The 22,620-nt window shown below is 47.9% G+C and overlaps 1 protein-coding gene across 1 annotated transcript in view; it reads right to left on the bottom strand.

Moving 5' to 3' along the window:
• Positions 1-22,620, bottom strand: part of LOC119964719 (testicular spindle-associated protein SHCBP1L-like) — a 222,588-nt gene that overhangs the window by 25,620 nt on the left and 174,348 nt on the right. Inside the window, 2 exon segments of the mRNA XM_038794613.1 lie at positions 12,894-13,047; positions 21,151-21,256. Of these exon segments, the coding sequence (XP_038650541.1) occupies positions 12,894-13,047; positions 21,151-21,256 (260 nt within the window).

Raw genomic sequence — 22,620 nt, 5'->3', positions numbered from 1 at the left:
AAGGTCATGGCTGGTTGACAGGGGAGGGGTGCAAAAGTCCCCCCCCCCCCCCCCCCCCCCCCCCCCCCCCCCCCGGCCAGACTGGTTACGTGGAATGTTCGTGGCCTGAATGGGTCGGTCAAGAGGGTCCGTGTGCTCACACGCTTGAGACAGTTAAAGGCAGACATGGCCATGTTACAGGAGACACACTTGAAGCTGGGGGATCAATTTAGACTGAAAAAGGGATGGGTCGGACAGGTGTTTCATTCAGGATTGGACTTTAAAACAAGGGGGTGGCCATCCTGATTAACAAAAGGGTGGCGTTTGAGGTGGGAAAAATGGTGACAGACCCAGGAGGCAGATTTATCATGGTGAGCGGGAAACTGGAGGGAATGGCAGTGGTGCTGGTGAATATATATGCCACAAACTGGGACAATGTCGCGTTTGTTAGGAAGGTGCTGGGAAAAATCCCGGACCTCGAATCGCACCGGTTGATCATGGGGGGTGTTTTTAACACGGTCTTAGATCCTAGGATGGACCGGTCGAGTTCTAGGTCGGGGAAGGTATCAGCAATGGCGAAAGAGCTGGGGGAGTTCATGGAGCACATGGGAGGCGCTGATCTGTGGAGATTTGAGAAGCCAAGGAGCAAGGAATATTCATTCTCCTCCCATGTTCACAAGGTGTACTCCAGGACTGATTTTTTAATATTGGACAAAACATTTTTAGCGGGGGTAGTAGACACAAAGTATTCAGAAATTGTTGTATCGGACCATGTGCCACATTGGCTAGACCTACAGGTGAACACGGGAAACTCTCAGCGCCCACAGTGGAGGCCAGATGTATGGTTATTAGCAGACGATAAGATATCTGAGTGAGTGAGGGAGGCGATTCGGGGGTATATAAAAACCAATGACACGGGAGACACTGCAGCCGGGGTGGTGTGGGAGGCATTGAAAGCGGTCATCAGAGGGGAATATATTTCGATTCGGACCCATAGGGAGAGGGCTGAACGGGTGGAGCCCGATAGGCTAGTAGGAGAAATCTTACATGTGGAGAGGAGATATGCGAAGTCTCTGAATGAGGAGCTCCTGAAGGAGCGTCAGAGACGTCAAATGGATTTTGGGCTCCTTTTCACAGGTAAGGCGGAGGGACAGCTGAGGAGGGTAAAAGTATACAAATAGGGGGAGAAAGCTAGCAGGATGTTGGCACATCAGCTGAGGAAGCAGGAGATGGCAAGAGAGATAGGGAAAATTAAGGATGTGAGGGGGGGAAGTAGTGAGGGACCCGGGGGCGGTTAATGAGGTGTTCCATGAATTTTATAGCCGTTTTATACGAGTCGGAATACGAGGAGGGAATGAACCAATTGCTGGAGAGGCTGGAGTTCCCGAAGGTAGATGAGGAGCTGGTGGAAGTCTTGGGGGGCTCAATTGGGCTCGGTGAAGTGATAGACCAGGGGTGGGCAAACTTTTCCGTGCAAGGGCCACATTCAGAAATTCACAATTTTAAAGGGCCGCATAGTATATTAATTAATAGTCCCGGTTGTAACCAATTAGCGTGTGGCATATACCTCAGCGCTTCCCCTGGCGGCATCCTGCCATTAGCCCTCTTTTTCTCTACTTTTCAAAAATGGCGCTTCACCCGGTTATGATTCTGGGCGCCTCATATAGAACATAGAACAGTACAGCAGAGAACAGGCCCTTCGGCCCTCGATGTTGTGCCGAGTAATGATCACCCTACTCAAGTCAACGTATCCACCCTATACCAGTAACCCAACAGCCCCCCCCCCCCCCCCCCCCCCAAATTAACCTTATTTAAAAAAAAATTTTTTTTTTTATGACTTGATCTTGGTGGGCCGCATAAAGACCTTTGGCGGGCCGTAGTTTGCCCACCCCTGTGATAGACGGATTGTGGGCAATGTAATCAGGTAAGGCCCCGGGACCTGATGGTTTCCCAGTGGAATTTTCTTAAACGTTTTCGGGGCTAGTGGGACCGCTGTTAGTCAAGGCTTTCAATGAATCCAAGGAGTTGGGAGTGCTTCCCCCAACACTATCACAGACATCAATCTCTCTCATTCTGAAGCGAGACAAAGACCCAGAGAGCTGTGGATCGTACAGAAAAATTTCCCTTTTAAATGTAGATGCTAAATTACTGGAAAAGATCTTGGCCACCAGAATAGAGGATTGTGTCCCGGAGGAAATAGGTGAGGATCAGACGGGGTTTGTGAAGGGCAGGCACCTGACGTCTAATATTAGACGGCTTCTCAATGTTATAATTATGCCAGCCGAGGGGCATGAGGCTGAGGTGGTAGTAGCCATGGATGTGGAGAAGGCTTTCAACCGGGTGGAGTGGACATACTTATGGGATATTTTAGGGCAGGGATTTGTGGACTGGGTCCGGCTGTTGTATCAGGCCCCGGTGGCAAATGCGAGAACCAACCGAACCCGGTCAGAATATTCTAATCTAGGGAGAGGGACAAGGCAGGGATGCCCGCTCTCCCCATTACTGTTTGCCCCGGCCATAGAGCCATTAGCAATGGCCCTTAGAGCATTGAGTGCATGGCAGGGAATCGGGGAATAGTGACCGGGGGGAGGGGGGCACAGGGTTTCTCTTTATGCGGATGACTTGCTGCTTTATGTTACAGACCCGGTGGGGGGAATGACCAAAATCATGGAGGTACTGGGAGAATTCGGGCGATTTTCAGGCTACAAGCTGAATATGGGAAAGAGCGAGATGTTTGTGATCCAGACGCGGGGACAGGAAAGGAGACTGAAGGAGTTACCTTTTAAAGTGGTGGCGGGGAATGTGGTGGTATGGATATGAGCACGGCCATTGGTGCAGAGCACTGGCTTCCCATTGGCTCTGGCTGGTCATGTGCCTCTCGTCCGATTGGTTGGGACTAGTCATGTGACTGCTCTCCAATTGGTCGAGAGGCAAGTAGGCCCCGCCTCTGAGGCAGGGTATAAGTACCCAGAGTTCCCGGCGGTCGGCCATTCTCTGTAGTCGACCACCGGGCTAACAACTAGCTGATTAAAGCCACAGTTTGGTTCCTAAATGTGTCTTGAGTTGAATTGATAGTACATCAATTTAATCAGCTACAATTTTGGAATGGAGCTTCGCATCAAGCCTCACTGCCTCCGCGCCAGCCCGCATGTTGCAAATGCGTCTGCAATTTTTAAACACTGGCAGGCGTGTTTTAATAGCTACCTGACGACTGCAGCCGGCAAGCCCACCAAGGAGCAGAAACTCCACATCCTCCACTTATGCGTGGGCACATTGGTCTACGCAATGATCGAGGACGAAGGCGATTTTGATGCGGCTATGGAGATTCTCAAAGGACACTTTCTCCGGCCGGTCAACAAAGTATACGCACGGCATCTCCTGACGACCAGACAACAGTTCCCTGGTGAGTCCCTCGACGAGTTTTACCAGGCCCTCGCAGCTCTAGGGAGAACGTGCGCATGTCTCCAAGTTTCGGCGACGGAGCCCATGGAACTTCTAATCAGAGACGCTTACGTTGGTGGCATGCAGTCCCCTTCTATCCGCCAACGATTGCTAAAGAAGAACACCCTTAGCCTAGCTGAGGCACGGACTCTTGCAACCTCCCTGGAGGTTGCTGACCTGAACGCCCGCGCATACGTCCCCGGCCGTGCAGCAACTCCCTGGACTTCATGGCACACCCCACCCCCATCCTCCGTGGACCCCAACCCCTCCCAAGCCTGTGCCGCGGGTCGCTCCGATAAACTAGCGGGGGCCCGTTGCTGTTTCTGTGGCCTCTCAAAGCACCCCGCCCACGCTGCCCGGCCTGCTCCGCTCTGTGTAAGAGCTGCAGGAAGAAGGGCCACTACGCGGTGATCTGCCAGACCAAGTCGGTCGCTGCTGTCCCACGACAAAAATTCCTCTGAACCGCAAAACTCCTTAATTTAACTTACAATAAGGATAAGTGCGTGTTTAGCACCGACTGTCTAGCCATCCTTGGCTACGTAGTGCGTAACGGAGTGATAGGCCCCGATCCCAAACGCATGCCGCCCCTTGATGGAACTTCCCCTCCCCAACTCCCTCAAACGCTGCCTGGGCTTCTTCTCATACTATGCCCAGTGGGTCCTCAACTACGCCGACAAAGCCCGCCCACTCATCCAGTCCACCTCCTTTCCCCTGTCGATGGAGGCCAGCCAGGCCTTTAGCCGCATCAAAGCGGATATCGCAAAGGCCACGATGCATGCTATCGACGAGTCCCTCCCATTCCAGGTCGAGAGCGACGCGTCTGACGTAGCTCTGGTGGCCACCCTGAACCAAGCGGGCAGACCCGTGGCCTTCTTTTCATGAACCCTCCACGCTTCCGAAATCCGCCATTCCTCGGTGGAAAAGGAGGCACAGGCCATAGTTGAAGCTGTGCGATACTAGAGGCACTATCTGGCCGGCGGGAGGTTTACCCTCCTCACAGACCAACGGTCAGTAGCTTTCGTGTTCGACAATGCACAGAGGGGCAAGATCAAGAACGACAAGATCTTGCGGTGGCAGATCGAGTTGTCCACGTACAACTACGACATCTTGTATCGTCCTGGGAAGCTCAACGAGCCTTCCGATGCCCTACCCCGCGGTACCTGCGCCAGCGCGCAGATTGACCGCCTCCGCTCCCTCCACATGGACCTCTGCCATCCAGGGGTCACCCGTTTCTACCATTTTATTAAGACCCGCAACCTGCCCTACTCCGTCGAGGCAGTCAGGACCGTCACTAGGGACTGCCACGTCTGCGCCGAGTGCAAACCGCACTTCTACCGTCCCGAACGAGCGCATCTGATCAAGGCATCCCGCCCCTTTGAACGTCTCAGTATAGACTTCAAGGGTCCCCTCCCCTCCAACAACCGTAACACTTATTTCTTGAGTGTTATCGACGAATACTCTTGATTCCCTTTCACCATTCCCTGTCCCGACATGACCACAACCAACAACCGTCATAAAGGCCCTCCTATCCATCTTCTCCCTGTTCGGTTACCCCGCGTACATCCACAGCGACCGGGGGTCCTCTTTTATGAGTGACGAACTGCACCAGTTCCTGCTCAGCAGGGGCATAGCCTCTAGCAGGACGACCAGTTATTTTTTAAAAAATTGTTTTTTATTGTGTTTTCATATTTTATATCCAACAAATTACAAATTATTAGAGAAAAAAAAACACGCAAAAATTAACATGTATATTTACAGGTAAGCATCTTCATAATAACAACTGTGGCCGCCCCCTTTAGCCGGCTTACATATTTTACATTCCCCAATATGGCCGAGGCACATGTTTATAGGCATTTATTTAGTTTGGTTTAGGGCCTTAGCTAGCCATCAAACCCCCATAACGAACCCGTACCCCCCCCCCCCCCCCCCCCCCCGGCTACCTTCCCCCAATTCCCATCCATTTTCCCCTGATTCTTGGCCACCCGGCTATTCTTCCTCTTGTACGTTGGCCACAAACTGGTCCCGGAACAATTGCATGAATGGCTCCCACGTTCCGTGGAAGCCGTCATCTGACCCTCGGATGGCGAATTTGATTTTCTCCATTTGGAGAGATTCCGAGAGGTCGGACAGCCAGTCTGCAGCTCTGGGCGGTGCTGCTGACCGCCAGCCAAACAGGATTCTACGGCGGGCGATCAGGGAGGCAAAGGCAAGGGCGTCCGCCCTCCTCCCCAGGAATAGATCTGGCTGGTCTGAAACCCCGAAGACCGCCACTATCGGACATGGCTCCACCCTCACCCCCACCACTTTGGACATAGCCTCGAAGAAGGCTGTCCAGTACTCCACAAGTCTGGGGCAAGACCAGAACATGTGGGCGTGGTTGGCCGGGACTCTTTGGCACCGTTCACATCTGTCCTCCACCTCCGGGAAGAACCTACTCATACGGTTTCTTGTTGAGTGGGCTCTATGTACCACTTTTAGTTGCGTCAGGCTGAGCCTTGCGCACGTGGAGGTGGAGTTGACCCTATGCAGTGCTTCGCTCCAGAGTCCCCACCCTATCTCAATCCCCAGGTCGTCCTCCCATTTCATTCTTGTTGCGTCCAGTATGGTGTCGTCCCTTTCTACCAGTCGGTCATATATGTCGCTACAGTTCCCTTTCTCTAGGATACTTGCGTCCACTAGGTCTTCCAGTAGTGTCTGTCGTGGCGGTTGTGGGTACGTCCTTGTCTCCTTTCATAGGAAGTTTTTGAGCTGCAGATACCGTAGCTCGTTCCCCTCCGGCTAGCCGAAATTTCTATGTCAGTTCGTCCAGTGTTGCGATCCTGTCGTCCGTGTATAGGCCCCTGACTGTCAGTGTCCCCCCCGTCCTGCCTCCACCTTTTGAATGTGGCGTCAGTCAGTGCTGGTGTGAACCTATGGTTGTTGCAGATGGGAGCCTTGTCCGACATTTTGGTCAGGCCAAATTGCTGCCGCAGTTGGTTCCAGGATTGGAGGGTGGCTGTCAGCACTGGGCTGCTGGAGTGTTTTTTGGGTGGGGATGGGAGTGCTGCTGTGGCGGGGGCCCGGAGGGAGGTCCCCATGCAGGAGGCCTCCTCCGCACGCACCCACTCGGCTTCTGGCTCCTGGATCCATCCCCTTACTCGCTCGGCTGTTGCCGCCCAGTGGTAGAATTGTAGATTCGGGAGGGCTGGATTTTGTTTTTTGTAGGACCTTCTTTGGGATCCTAGCATTTTTACCCCCCCCATACGAACGCCATGATAAGTTTGTCCAGAAAAAGGCCTTGGGGATGTAGATCGGAATGGATCTAAACAGGAAGAGGAACCTGGGCAGTACGTTCATTTTGATTGTCTGGACTCTCCCCGCGAGGGAGAGTGGGAGTGTGTTCCATCTTTGCAGGTCCTTTTTTACTTCCTCCGTCAGGCTGGTGAGGTTCCATTTGTGGATCCCTTTCCAGTCATGGGCTATTTGGATCCCCAGGTAGCGGAATTTGTGTCGGGCTTGTTTGAACGGCAGCCCCTTTAGTGCTGCCCCCCCACTTGCGGGTGTACTGGGAAGATCTCGCTTTTGCTCATGTTGAGTTTGTAGCCCGAGAAGGCTCCAAACTCTTTCAGGAACGCGATGATTCCGTCCATGCTGCTTTGTAGGATGACCAGTTATAACCCCCGGGGTAACGGTCAGGTCGAGCGGGAGAATGGCACCATTTGGAAGACCATCCTGCTGGCCTACGGTCCAGAGATCTCCCTATTCCCAGTTGGCAAGAAGTCATTCCCGACGCCCTGCATTCAATCCGACCTCTCCTCTGTACTACCACTAATCAAACACCTCATGAACGTCTTCTTGTTTTCCCAGGAAGTCGTCCTCAGGATCCCCTCTCCCGACCTGGCTGGCCACCCCCGGGCCCACCTTGCTCCGGAAGCATGTGTGGGTGCACAAGTCCGACCCGTTGGTTGAGCGAGTCCAGTTACTCCACGCCAACCCGCAATATGCGTACGTGGAGTATCCCGACGGTCGGCAGGATACGGTCTCGCTCCGGGACCTGGCACCCGCCAGCGTGCGGCCTTCCCCCCTACACCAACACCTCTCCCCCAACCCCAATTCCCCCTAGCAGCCCCCCGCGCCCCCACGACCCAGCGCACATGCCCCCTCTTCCCCGATTACAGCGTCTCCACCACCGGCCCGGGGTACGGAGACACATCTACGACCAACGCTCCCGGAGGCAAGGACGACCATCGGCCTGACGTCACCGGCTCCACTGCGACAGTCCTCCAGAACACCACGGGCACCCGAGAGGCTGATCGTCTCCATCTGATGCGGCCATGGGACCTTTTTGGACATTTTTGTGTTATTCTGTTGTTATCAGTAGTAGTAGTATTGTTTTGCCACGAGCCAGTGGGCAGCTCACCCCTATCGATTTTCGCTGCTCATAGCACCAGTCCTCGGACCCCCCCCTCTCTCTCCCACTTACCCCCCCCCCTCTTTCTCCACAAGGGGTGAATGTGGTGGTATGGATATGAGCACTGCCATTGGTGCAGAGCACTGGCTTCCCATTGGCTCTGGCTGGTCATGTGCCTCTCGTCCGATTAGTTGGGACTAGTCATGTGACTGCTCACCAATTGGTCGAGAGGTAAGTAGGCCCCGCCTCCGAGGTGGGGTATAAGTACCCAGAGTTCCCGGCGGTCGGCCATTCTCTGTAGTTGACCACCGGGCTAACAACTAGCTGATTAAAGCCACAGTTCGGATCCTAAATGTGTCTTGAGTCGAATTGATGGTACATCAGGGAGTTTCAGACATTTAGGGATTGAAGTGGCTGAAGAGTGGGGGCAGCTTCACAAGATAAATCTGGGCAAAGCGGTCGACCAAATGAAATGGAACTTCCACAGATGGAACATGCTCCCACTGACACTAGCGGGAAGGGTCCATACGATGAAGGGGTCAGTCCTCCTAAGACTGCTTTTCTTTTTTCAATGCCTTCCGATTTTTGTCCCAAAGGCTTTTTTTAGAAAATTAAATGTGGCGATTACAGGTTTTATGTGGGCGGGGAAAAACCCGAGAGTAAAGAGGGCACTCCTGGAGTAGGGTCACGTGGAGGGGGGCCTGGCCCTCCCGAGCGTTATTAATTATTACTGGTCGGCCAACATATCGATGGTCAGTAAGTGGGTAGTGGCGGGGGGGGGGGGTCGGCCTGGGAGTGAGTAGAAACTGCATCCCGTAAGGGCACGAGTTTGGAGGCTTTACTAACGGCACACCTGCCCTTTTCGCCGGCTTGGTACTCGACAAGCCCAGTGGTGGTGGCAGCCCTAAGGGTGTGGGGGCAATGGAGGCAGCACATGGGATTGGAGGGGGCGTCAGTGTGGTCTCCGATCTGTAACAATCACCGGATTATCCCGGGGAGGCTGGAGGATGGCAGCAGGTAGGGAATGAGAGATTTGGGGATTTATTTATCCAGGAGGGCTTTCCGATCTTGGAGGCACCAGAGGAGGAGTTTGAGCAACCGGGTGGGAATGGGTTTCGATATCTTCAGGTCCGGGACTTTGTCCGGAGGCAGGTTCCAAGCTTCCCTTGCCTCCCCCTGAGGGGACCACAGGATAAGGTGATGTCAAAAACGGGGGTTGGAGAGGGGTGGATTTCGGAGATATACAAGGAATTGATGGAGTGGGAGGGATCCCCGATGAGAGAGGTGAAATGGAAGTGGGAAGAGGAGCTAGGAAGAGAGCTGTAAATGGAAAAGTGGGAAAAAGCCTTGAAAAGAGTTAATTCATTTTTGTCCTGTACCAGACTTAGCCTGATCCAGTTCAAGGTGGTCAACAGGGCCCACATGACGGTAGCCAGGATGAGCAGGTTCTTTGAGGAGGTGGAGGGTAGATGTGGGCGGTGTGGGGGTAGTTCGGCTAACCATGTGCATATGTTCTGGGCATGTCCGAAGTTGAAGGGATTCTGGCAGGGATTTGCAGACGTTATTCGGAAGTCCTGGAAGGGAGGGTAACCCCGAGTCCAGAAGTGGCAATACTTGGGGTATTGGATGATCCGGGGGGGCAAAGAGGGGGGCGGAGGCCGATGTCCAGGCCTTCACCTCCCTGGTGGCCCGGAGATGGATTTTGCTGGGATGGAGGGACTCGGGGCCCCCAAAGTCGGGTGCGTGAGTCAGCGATATGGCAGGGTTTCTGAGCCTGGAAAAAAAAATCAAGTTTGCCTTGAGAGGATCAACTCAGGGGTTCGCCCAGTGATGGCAACCATTCATCGACGTCTTCAAAGAAAATTGAACGTCAGCAGTAAGGGAGGGGGGGGGGGGGGGGGGGGGGGGGGAAGAGAAGGGGTGGAGAAGAAAATAGGAGGCATGGCAGTGTTAGATAAGGACATGGAACTCAGTAAATGGGTATTTAGGAAATAGGGCATGGGCAGTTGGGGACATTGTGTTTTTTGTGTTTATGTTTCCATGTGGCGGCCCACGCGGTTGTTTAAGAAATGTTAATGTGTTAAACTGTGAAAATTTCAAATGCTTCAATAAAATATTTTCTAAAATAAAATAGACCCCCCCACAGGAACCCACTAACAACTGCCCCATCCCTCCACCACCCCCCCCCCCCCCCCCCCCCCCCCCCCCCCCCCCCGCCAAAAAAAGACCTCTGTCTGGAAGCTGGACAGCAATGCAGACAGGGGTAATGAAAAAGATTACAGTTGTAACACTCACCTAGAAGCACACATGTCTATTCATGGAACGAGAAGAGCTGTGACTGTGATTAAACCTCTCAGAATCTTTAGCTACCTTTTTTAGCCTGCCTTGAATATCTTAGTGTATCTGACTTGTAAAGAGCATTTGAAAAGTTATCAATATTGTGGTTCAAGGAAGACCAACTTTCTAATGCATATAACCTACCTGCCTGCCTTGAATATCTTAGTGTATCTGACTTGTAAAGAGCATTTGAAAAGTTATCAATATTGTGGTTCAAGGAAGGCCAACTTTCTAATGCATAGAACCTACGATCACTTCATCACTATAATGGCAGAGCGGCTCAGAAATCAATTCAATAATAAAGTAAAAGACGCCAAATACTATTCCATAATAGTTGATTCAACACAGATGTGAGTCATGTGGACTAATTAACATTAATTTTAAGATATGTGACCAGTGATAGTGAAGTTGTAGACAATTTCTCTATTTTATCCAGCTACAATCCCACATTTTTGAGTGCCAGAATACAACTGTTTGGAAATCATTGCAAATTTAAGTTTGGTCATCAAAAATTGAGTTTGTTACACCAGGTGGTCCACTTATGCAGATGTTGTTTTGGCTTTGAGACTGAACTTTGTCGATATGAAGGAATGCTTATCAGACATAGCCACATCAAAATCAGAGAAAGCAGAAAGCTTTGACATAGCTCACCAAGCTAAATCGCTGGCTTTTAAAGCAGACCAAGCAGGCCAGCAGCACGGTTCGATTCCCGTACCAGCCTCCCCAGACAGGCGCTGGAATGTGGCGACTAGGGGCTTTTCACAGTAACTTCATTGAAGCCTACTCGTGACAATAAGCAATTTTCACATGTGATAGAATTAATCCTGTCAGCAAATCATTGCAAAATGTTGAAACAACTTTATTGAATGCTTCACAATTGTTAGCCTCAGTTAGAAGCTCTGTCATGGAAGTTCGAAATGTCAATATCTCAGTGGAAGCAGTGACACTAACATTAACAAACAGGTCCCTCTGATAATGAGGAATGCACAAGACACAGAAAGTTATTTTTGATGAATCTAAAGATCATGAAATCACTTTAGAAAAAAGAAAGTCGTCGTTGAGAATGTCAATGTTATTTGTGACACAATACTGGTGCAATAGCAGAGCAGAAGTGAATCTCAGAAGAAAACTGTTGAATTATCTTGCGTGCTTTTCAACAAACGTTTGCATGAGAATGCTAAGAATAGCTGCAGCAAGAGATAATTGAATTCTACTGGGAGGACAGAGACACAAATCCTTTTGAAGATGAAGTGAAACAATTCATTAATTTCATCGATAATGATTAGTTCTATGCTTCGAGATCATCAGCTGATTTTTCACAAACTTGTATGTGATAATTTTCAGACAACCTTTCCAAATGTGGCAACTATTCTGAAAATATTTTTCACCATACCTGTCACAAATACTTCCAAAATACTTTCTCTGCTTTGAAAAGAGTGAAAAATCACATGCAATGAGTCAGGAACATTTGACAAGTTCAGGAATACTAACGATTGAAAATGCATGCACTCATGATTTTACCTATGTTGATGATTTTGTAAAGAAAAAGTGCAGAAGAAACGTTATCTAAATTGCCATGGATTGGAAACAACTGATGAAGCAAGATAATTTTGAAACTCTGTCGCGCTACCATGTTCTCCAGTCTAAATTTGTTCTTCGAAGGAAACTTATGCTGCTCTGATATAATGGCTGGTGGTCACATGAAGACAGTTGCAAATGCAAATCGCTTATTGTCACGAGTAGGCTTCAAATGAAGTTACTGTGAAAAGCCCCTAGTCACCACATTCTGGCGCCTGTCCGGGGAGGCTGGTACGGGTAACCAGTGAGTAACCGCAATCCCCCATTGGTCTCAAAACTGGCCTTAAGAAAGTCTCTTCTCTTCTGGACAAAGAACAGAATCCTGCCATACAGTTAGAATAGCTCCATATAATTCCTACAGTGCAGAAGGACACCATTAGGCCCATCGGGTCTGCACCAGCCATCTGAAACAGCACCCGACCCAGGCCCACCTCCCCGCCCTATCCCTGTAACCTCATCTAACCTGCACATCTTTAGACACTAAGGGGCAATTTAGCATGGCCAATCCACTTAATCTGCACACAAAATTCAATGATCAAGTAGTTGGGAAGTAATGTAGTGCACTAAATGTGGAGCAACAAAGTGAGAAAATGCAGTTTTCATTCCTCCATTTTCTTAAATGGCCTTCATATACCATTCCTTTGTTATTTTAGCACAGGTGCTGTGCTAGTATATATAAAACAAATGAGTTAATGTTAAAATTGTTAATGTGTTAAAATTGGAATGCATATGAACACGTCAAATGTTCATCCCAACAGTAATTTTGATGTTAAATCTCTGTACAGTCTGCCCAATCATTGAAACATTCAAATTCCACAGTTAAAATTGCCTGCCTTCCAAGTGACAAAGCCACTTGGATATTGTGATTTTTGAGAACTTCCCACAATTGAACTGGTGATCTTCCCATGATATGTTTTAACAGAGGTTTTGATTTGACTAGAAGAAGAAACAGACATCTCAACAATATGATATACAAAGATTCAAATGAAGCAACACCAGAGCAGAAATATATCTAAGGACTATACTAATTAGAAGCTTTCTATGCGATGGCTGAATTTTCTCAAATAGATTGTACCTAATATTCTTCCATATTTATATAGTTAGGATTATCTAATTAGGATAAAATCAAAATGGTGGCATAATAAGAATATATAGTTTCAAGACATACCTCTAATAATTATATCATCTGTTAGCATTCCAAATCCTGAGGCATGATATTCTCCAGGAAAAATTACCACTGTGTCACCACTGAAGCAATTGTCCAAGGATGCATCTAAGTTGTCATGTTGTTGAATTAGTGTATTAGCAGAGAAATCTTTAACCTGCAGAAAGCAAGCATAAGTGTCGCCCAAATAAGTAATTGCATTCAAATTGAAAGATGGTATGCCGATGTGTGATCAATGTTTTGCCATTTTCGCTCCTATTTGAAACAAGGAAGCTATCAAATGAAAACATACCGTGGGAAAGTAAATAGTTCGCATGAAAAAATTGGAGCAGCCTATTTCCATATAGAACAAATGAAAAAGAACATTGGACTATCTATTTTGGTGTGCAACCTTCCTCATGCTTTGAGGATCAACCTCAAATATAAATAGGACATTGTGTCATCCACATAAGAATTCACGCAACTGCCTCTAAATGTTTGACACTATTGATAGGTTATCTTTTTCCACTCGCATATATGTTATAACCTTGTTTTACATATCCTCATGGTCGACTTATGCGAATAAAGATAGCACAAAATTACTGTTGCTTTGCAACAGGAGCATCGAATCTATTGAACCAAACCCAGACAATAATGCTTAATAAAAGCATACACACTGCTCCAGATAATGCAGATAGTCACCAGACATTCACTCCAAAGCTAAAGCGACAGTTAAACAGCTCATTGATGCTGGATGAGTTCTTAATCCCAAAATTCTGCAAAATTGAACTGTTAAAAATAAGTAATGCTTCTGTTTGGAAAATGTGGAGGTGACTTTCGTCCCCGTTTCCAGCGTAATTATGGTGCAGAAGAGTGCAGAGAAATTTTATGTTGAGGAAACCTGGATAGAAGTCCCTTCCAGCACTTGTGCACCCAGTTTCCTGCTGCATTAAATCATGCACTGGAGCCATTCTGAGACAGATCTACTGAGAAATCACTGGCCTAATAATGGCTGGTTGCTCATGCTCTATAGCAGGGTTTCTCAAACGTTCCCAGCTGTGGAACCCCTGGTAACCACCCAAGAGCATCGGGGAACTCCAAACACTTTTATCATGTCGAAGACACTTCTTTGATGTGAAATAGGTCCGAACACAGAAACAAAGTGCATAAAAGTCTGTTTGAGCTCTCTGTATAATGCTACCCTTGTCAGCTACATGGTATGCCCCTGCCCCTGATAACTATATGGTTTTATTAGGAAATGTCTTCAAAGCTGAATGCTTACATCGTTGTCTTCTTGGCCTCCCTGTCTCGAGAGACAAAAGGTGTGTGCCAATGGGCCACTGATTGGTATGGTAGCATCTGGCTCTCTGCGGTCTCATCTCATGTCTTGCCAGCTGCTGTGCTTTGCTGCCCACTGTGTCGCTTTGGTTACTGTGAGGCGACTATGGAGTGATCTCTCCATGGTGCGTGCTGAGGCGGAGTATCTGGGGATTTTGGGCCACCCAACTGTCAGAACCCCCTATTTGCCTTGCTGGTGGGTTCCGAAGGAGTGCAGAGCATGACATTTGGCACCAGGTTGGCTGCAGAAGCTTCCAGAACATGCCGAACGTAACATATGACTGCCTTATGGGGTTCCACTCCAGATTTTCTGTTAAGTGTTTACTCCCTTAGCCTTAGTCCCTCCCAAGACGCCCACAAGGCAGTGATGCTTGTATCCTCGAGGAGGGGCTCTGACCGGGAACTGTCAACCGGAGGCAGCTGAGCCTGGGTCTCGTAAAGGCAGGTTTGACACTCCCTGAAGTAGCTCTACTTCACAGGCGCTATGCACTACACAAATACTTATGTGGTTAAACATCCTAGTATCAGTAAACCTTGGATGTCTTCAGCACCCACATCAGTAGCCTGAATACCTGGTGACGTCTGTACTCCTCAAAGACTTGGTTTAGTAAAAAAAAATCTAAAGAGCAAGGATGAGCCTGGTAGCAATAGACACTGGGACAAAGTTTAAGATAGCCTTCGGGAGTTAGGAAGGACAGATAATGCCTGGGAGAGTTGTTATTCTGCAATCAAAGGTACTTGTTTAATATAAATTTAAAACAGACAATGTTGGAATTCAAGCAATGTACTGCTTATTTGCTTCTCAGTGTATAAATGATCTATGGTTTCTTAATTGGTTTCTTGCTTCGGAGGTGCAGCCTGAGGTAGAACTCTCCCAACATGTTGGAATAAACAATTGTTCTGTATCTGAGACTCCCGAGGTTATTTTATATAATAATCGTCTCTAACATCACCCACAATTTCTCTTAATTAGAATTTTCCTTGCCCTCCACTGCCTTCTTCACTCCTCCGATTGCTGCCTCTGCCACTCGTCTGACTGCTGCCTCCACCTCTCTTCTCACCCAAGTTACTCCTCTGACTCCAGATTCCAGCATCCGCAGTAATTTGCTCCTCTGACTGCTGCCTCCCATGCTTTTCTCCTCGTTTTTAAAAAAAGTTTTTTTTTGCCAATCTTTGGATATTTGGGACTTTATGTAGTGATGAAATACCCCCAGTCTCGTGCAACTTTTGAGATACTCAGGGGGCGATTCCACAAAATGGAGCCCAAGTGTTCATGCCGTCGTGAATGCTGTCGCGTTTCACGACGGCGCGAACCGGGCCCGGGTACGACCGATTCTGGCCACCGTGGGGGGCCAGCACGGCGCTGGAGTGGTTCACGCCACACCAACCCACGTGTGGGCAGTTGGGCCGTGCCAACCTGCACATGCGTGGGGGATTTCTTTAGCGCGCTGGCCCCGACTCAACATGGAGTCGGTGTTCAGGGGCTGGCCGCGCCAGAAAGTTAGCACATGTCCCAAGTACTTGATTTCATGAAGACCTATTTTCCACTTTTCCTTCTTCAACTTGAAGTTCCTTTCCCTAGTTCTTGCTAGCACTTGCCTCAATCTGTGGTTGTTTTCTTCTCGTGTGGCTCCCCAGACCAGCACATCGTCAAAAGAGGTTTCCATGCCCTCTAACCCTTCAAACAGCTGCTTCAGGGTTTTGTGGAACACCTAAGGAGCTGAATTAATGCCAAAAGGCAAGTGTAAAAACCTATTGCGTGTCTCTGGTGTGATAAAGGTGCAGAGGTAGGGGGGGGATTATCCGACCCTCCGCGCCGGAATCGCGCCCGTCGCGGGGGCGGAGAATAGCTGTTCACGCCAGAAATCTGGCGCGATGGCGCTTTCGTGATCGCCGTGCGCCGGCAGCTGAAAGAGGCCCCCGCGGCGATTCTCCACGGGCAACCGGCCGAACTCCCACCGAGTTCCACCGAGCCCCGCCGGTGTGGTTTCAACTTGGTACCACCCGGCGGGAGCTCGGACCCGCGGCCGCGGTGGTCGTCCTGGTGGGTGGACGAGGGGTCTGACTCCGGGGGGCCTCCACGGGATCGAGGCCCGCATTCGGGAACTTCCGATCGGCGGCCACCCGCAATCTGGAGAGGGTTTATCTCCTCCTGTGCGGGCCCGCTGTAGGTCTCTGACATGTTTCTCCATGCCGGCGGGGAGACGGCAACCACGCGCATGCGTCGGCATGGAGAAGGCAACCACGCACGTGCATGGACCCGCGCCGGCCATGCAGGGCCGCCTTTCGGCGCCGGAGCAGCATGCAGCTCTCCGGCGCCGTGCTAGCCCCCTGAAGACTGCTGAATTGCTGGGCCAGGAACTCCGTTGACGCCGGCGTACATCACTCCAGTGTTTGCGCCGCCGTCAACACTTGGCCGGGATTTCGGAGAATCCCAGCCAGGAACTGAGTTCAGCCAGCTTGACCTGCCAGAAGCCTGAATTAACATCCAAGATTTAATATTTAGCATCTGCTAGCTTACACTTGGGCCCATGACTTCCTGGTTCCGTGTTACATTAAGGGGGTACCCAAATGATGCGCTGGAGAATCCCTCTAGGGAGGCTGCCACAGAAAGGTTTAACTGGCAATTGCCAGAAGTGCTAACTTCTTCTGGCCAATTGCACTGCGCTGGGAACCATCTGACAGAAACAATTCAAATTGCTAACTTCGGATGGTTCTGCTAGGTTTACCCTGATAGTTACTCTGAAAGAGTTAGAGGAAAAAATATCACTTCTAACTCCAAAGTAACTATTAAAAAAACTCAGACCCTGCCTCACTCAGGGCAAGCCCCCAGAAGCACAACCCCCAGGAAACACACCACTGTCACCTGACCTGACCTCATGATGCAACCCAACCCACGGTGTGACCGAGTCCGATCCCTCCTCCTGGACTAGTACCCCCCCCCCCCCCCCCCCCCCAGATTAAACCCCCTCCTGGCTGAGCTCTGGTTGGACTCTGGTCCAAACCCTCCCCCTCCCGTCCGACTTCCCCATCACCTCCATTGTCTGAACCACCTATCATTTAATTGTCCCCTCTACACCTGCTTTAGGGCAGCTAGTGCCATAGAAAGGTCCATACCTCGTGTGCCCCAGTTACTCCACGCCGATGAAGACGGGTGCACACTTTGCTATGCCTGTCTCACCCAGCCTGAGCTGAAGCACCTATTGGAGGGTATTCCGCCAGAGTCTGAAGGGGATCCAACCAGAGCCAAATTTGTTTTATAAAGCAAGTATTACTGCTAATTTTAAGCTGGATTAAGATCTGAATGTTTATTTTCTTGTTGCTTAATAGGAAATTGTTGTGTTAAAGGGTAATTGTAAGCTATTCTTTTTTGGGTGTGAAGTTAAAAAGTTTAATATTCTATTTATAATAAAGTTCTGTTTTAGAAATACCAAAGCCCTATTTTGTCATGCAATCACGCCTGGAACAAATCGTTCTTTCCACACATAAACACATTAACTTAAAATAAAATATTGGGCTTCGGTCCAGTATCCTAGCCACAGTTGGGGTCTGGTCTATGATCATAATACCTGCGTGAGATGCTCTCAAAAGCCGTTTTGTGATCTTGCAAATTATTCTACCTTGGATGAGTGACTCTTCGAGCTCTCTAAATTTAGCCTGTTTTCTCAGCACAGTTACATACTGACCAATGTTGTCACTGCGTTGAATGCGCATAAAAAAATAATCTTTCACACGTGATGTTTTTCTTAGGTCTGCAGTAATGTTCAAATTTTTCCGTTATTTCTTCCCAGTCATTTTTATTTTCATCACATTCAAATATGAATGTGTTACAAACGTCTGGGACTTCTTCCCCTTCTCCATGAAAAAAGATGGAAGACTATACCTGCAGGTCTTTCTTATCACCGCCCGTCGCTATGAGGTATAGGCTGAAGCACGGCCGAATCTCCTCCAGTTTGTGGTGAGATTCTCCACTTCCTCCAAATCAAAGGTGTAGCAATGGGTACCCGCATGGGTCCTAGCTATGCTTGCCTTTTTATGGGGTATGTGGAACATTCCTTGTTCCAGGCCTATCCGGGCCCCCTCCCACAACTCCTTTACCGATACATTGATGACTATTTTGGTACCGCATCATGTTCTCGCCCGGACCTGGAAAAATTCATCAACTTCCCTTTCAGTTTCCACCCCTCCATCACTTTCACCTGGTCCATCTCAGATACTTCCCTTCCCTTCCCTTCCTTGATCTTTCTGTCTCCATTTCCGGCAATAGACTATCCACTACAAGCCCACTGACTCCCACAGCTTTCTGGACTACAGCTCTTCGCACCCTACACCCTGTAAGGACACCATCCCTTTCTCTCAACTCCTTCGCCTCCGTCGCATTTGTTCCGATTATGCCACTTTCCAAAATGGTGCTTCGAAAATGTGTTCCTTCTTCCTCAACCATGATTTCCCACTTACAGTTGTGGACAGGGCCCTCAACAGTGTGCGGTCCATCTCCCGTGCCACTACCCTCGCCCCCTCCCCTCCCTCCCAGAACAAGGATAGAGTCCCCCTCGTTCTCACATTTCATCCCACCAGCCTCCGTATGCAAAGCATAATCCTCCGCCATTTCCGCCAACTCCAGCGTGATGCCATCACCAAACCCATTGTCCCTTCACTCCCTCTGTCAGCATTCCGCAGAGACCGTTCCCTCCGAGACAATCTAGTCCACTCCTCCACCATACCCAGTACCTCTCCCATCACCCATGGCACCTTCCCATGCAATCGCAGAAGGTGTAACACCTGCCCCTTTCCCTCTTCCATGCTTAACATTCCAGGCCCAAAACACTCATTCCAGGTTAAGCAGCGTTTCACTTGCATCTCTTCCAATTTGGTCTACTGCATTCGCTGCTTTCCTTCATCTGAAGGGGTATTGAGCACAAGAGTTGGCAGGTCATGCTACAGTTGTATAAGTCTTTGGTTCGGCCACATTTGGAATACTGCCTACAGTTCTGGTCGCCACATTACCAAAAGGATGTGGATGCTTTGGAGACGGTGCAGAGGAGGTTCACCAGGATGTTGTCTGGTATGGAGGGCGCGAGCTATGAAGAGAGGTTGAGTAGATTAGGATTATTTTCATTCAAAAGACGGAGGTTGAGGGGGGACCTCATTGAGGTCCACAAAATCATAAGAGGTATAGACAGGGTGGATAGCAAGAAGCTTTTTCCCCAGACTGGGGGACTCAATTACTAGGGGTCACGAGTTCAAGGTGAGAGGGGAAAAGTTTAAGGGAGATATATGTGGAAAGTTCTTTACGCAGAGGGTGGTGGGAGCCCGGAACACATTGCCGGTGGAGGTGGTAGAGGCGGGCATGATAGCGTCATTTAAGATGTATCTAGACAGATACACGAATGGGCAGGAAACAGAGGGATACAGATCCTTAGAAAATAGGCGACAGTTTTAGATAGAGGATCTGGATCGGCGCAAGCTTGGAGGGCCAAAGGGCCTGTTCCTGTGCTGTAATTTTTCTTTGTTCTTTGTAATGTGGTCTCCTCTATATCGGAGAGACCAAACGCAGACTGGGTGATTGCTTTGCTCAGCATCTTTGGTCTATGCGCATTCAGGACCCTGACCTTCCTGTTGCTTGCCATTTTAACAAAAGACCCTGCTCCCATGCCCACATTAACGTTCTTGGCCTGCTGCAATGTTCCAGTGAAGCGCAACGCAAACTGGAGGAACAACATCTCATCTTCCGGCCTGAACATTGAATTCCACAACTTCAGATGATCAGCTCTACCCCACCTCGCCCCATTTGTTTTCACTTCATTTTAACTGTCTTTTACCATTTCTTTCCTTCCTAATATACATTGAATTTCCCCCCCGCCCCCATCTTATCCACTTTTCCTTCACCTTTCTCCTCTTTGCTTTCCCCTTCCCCTCCCCCCACATCTACAGTTCATCCTCTGATGTCAGTTTCCCTACTGTTTGACCTTTCACATATTTTGTCCGCTCTGGGGAAACACTCTTTCCCCTTGGTTTCTGTGGCCATTAGCACCCGGTTTCCCTGGGTTTCTGTGGCTATGACTAATTTTTCATTCTCACTCCACAGTATAAATATTTCCCACTTTCTCTGTCTGTTAGCATTGACAAAGAGTCATCGGACTCGAAACGTTCGCTCTTTTCTCTCCCTACAGATGCTGCCAGATTTGCTGAGATTTTCTAGCATTTTCTCTTTTGTTTCAGATTCCAACATCCTTAGTAATTTGCTTTTATCCTGCGGTGAGATTGCCCTGCAAACTAAGCTCTGTTGGTGGTTTGAGAACCTTCATTGTTGCGTTTAGTTTATTTCTGACACCACATTATGTATATGATGCTGGCAGACCGACACCATTGCTGTGAACTAACTTTATTAATAACACATAATATAAAGACACAACTGCAAGGCATCTGCAGCCTTGTTACAACCTTCTCTAATATATGCTATCTGACCTTTGATCCCCAGGTCAGGTGATCCTATTTGCAGTACAGAGTGTATCATGTAGTAGCTAATACTGGAGTCCATAACCACAATCAGCTATTAACATGACACTTCCGTTGCATTCTTTATGGCCTTATCACTATACAAAGTTACTTTTAGAAGTTTAAGTATTTGAATTCTCAGATGTTGTTGCTCCGCCACATGATTTAATTTCTTATTTTCCAAGGATTAAGTGGACTGCTTATGGATTGGGGATTAAACCTGTGACCTTGTCCTGTATGGTTCAGTGTCACAAAAACGGGCATAACCAGTAACTAAGCCAGTAAGTCTCTGCAACAAATATTTTTACTTTTAGCTTTTAACAATAACATTGGTACATTATTAATCATGCACATTCATCAGGGCTGTTACTCGACATTTGCCAATGAAGTGATGGGCATGCATATTTAAACAGTCAACCTAATGACACAAACTGAAATAACTCACCATGTCAGCTGTCATCATTTTTGCCACAATATGAGTTACAATCTTTCCAGAAGGTCGTTGTCCTTTTCTACGCCTCAATATTCGTGGAAAGAATGGTCCATGTGCTCTATTATTGACAGGAATAATGAACAAAAGGAACTGAATTCATTCTGTAATTGTAACAACTTTGTATTTAGGTTTTCAAAGAAACATAGCATTCTTTTCTCTCACAGCTCCATTATGATATCCTTTTGAGGAAACTTATATTGGTATAAAATTTGCCAGAGCTTAGGTTATCAGGATTATCTAAAGCTTTTTCAAACTGGACGATGTGAATTAAAAAGTTGACATCTTTATTTGCAGTTTTCTCTATAATACTGCAGAGTCCAAAAATCTGACTGTTTCATATTTTTCCAAACATTTTCGCGTTGACAGCCTTGTTTATTTTATTTTGTAATATAGTAAGATAATTCATATTAGGGATGACAGTGTCAGAATTAAGAATCAGTCATCAAACAAATGCCTCATTAACCTGGTGTTTGGATCAGCAGTGGGCTTCACAATGCTGAAACAATAAATATAATCAGGTCATAAAGGGTAGGAAGAGTTCCATTGAAAGTAAATTTACAATTCTGTAAAGTCAAGGCTACTGTTATATTCTTTGTCTTGTTCTCCACGATAGCCAGATATGTAATGTTGACAAAGAATATAAAACCAAGCTGTTTAAATAAAAACTAATTTATTATGCACTACTTAACTTGATTGGGTTCGCACACTTTACTGAGTAACAGATAATAAAATAACAGTACTGAATCTGTGATACAGTAATTAATAATCTCTCTAATTTATGAACTACACTCTAACTCAACCTCATACTATCCTTCTACTACGTTGAAATCTCCAACAGCTTCTCCCAGCATGCCTAGAGACGCAGCCTTTTATATGATCACTCAGTGATACCATCTAGTGTTGATATACATGTAGTCTCTCATTAACCCTTTCCTATACTTGAACTGTACATATCATTACATCTCCCCCTTTTTTTAGACATTTTTGTACATGACAAAAAGGAAAATATGAATAACATAAGTACATGATACACTGATATGTATGCTAAAGTTAACAAGTGAGTTAAAAAAAATTCTTTAAACAGTTCTTTTGTGTTTCTTCACAAATTAAGTCTGTTGGGTTTCTTTATAATTCTGGACGATCTCCTCAATCCAGTCAGTAGAGTGGTAGATGTCTTTAACGGTTTCTGGAAGTCATCTGGTATCTTGTTAGATGTTGTTGTAGTACAAAATAAATTCTCATTAAATTGAAGACTAAGAAATAACATACTAGAAGATTGAACTTTCAGAAGAGCAAGACAATTTCTTCTAATGATCAGTCGACTGAATAATATATGAACGAGGTGCTGCTTGATGTAGGACCTTAGCTAGATAAGACCATCCTCCAGTGGGAATATGAATTCTCACTTGATCACCTGGAGGA

Source organism: Scyliorhinus canicula, chromosome 4 (genome assembly GCF_902713615.1).
Source record: "Scyliorhinus canicula chromosome 4, sScyCan1.1, whole genome shotgun sequence".
Taxonomy (NCBI): Eukaryota; Metazoa; Chordata; class Chondrichthyes; order Carcharhiniformes; family Scyliorhinidae; genus Scyliorhinus; species Scyliorhinus canicula.
The sequence above is the reverse complement of the archived record's forward strand: the minus strand, read 5'-3'. Positions and strand labels throughout refer to the sequence as shown.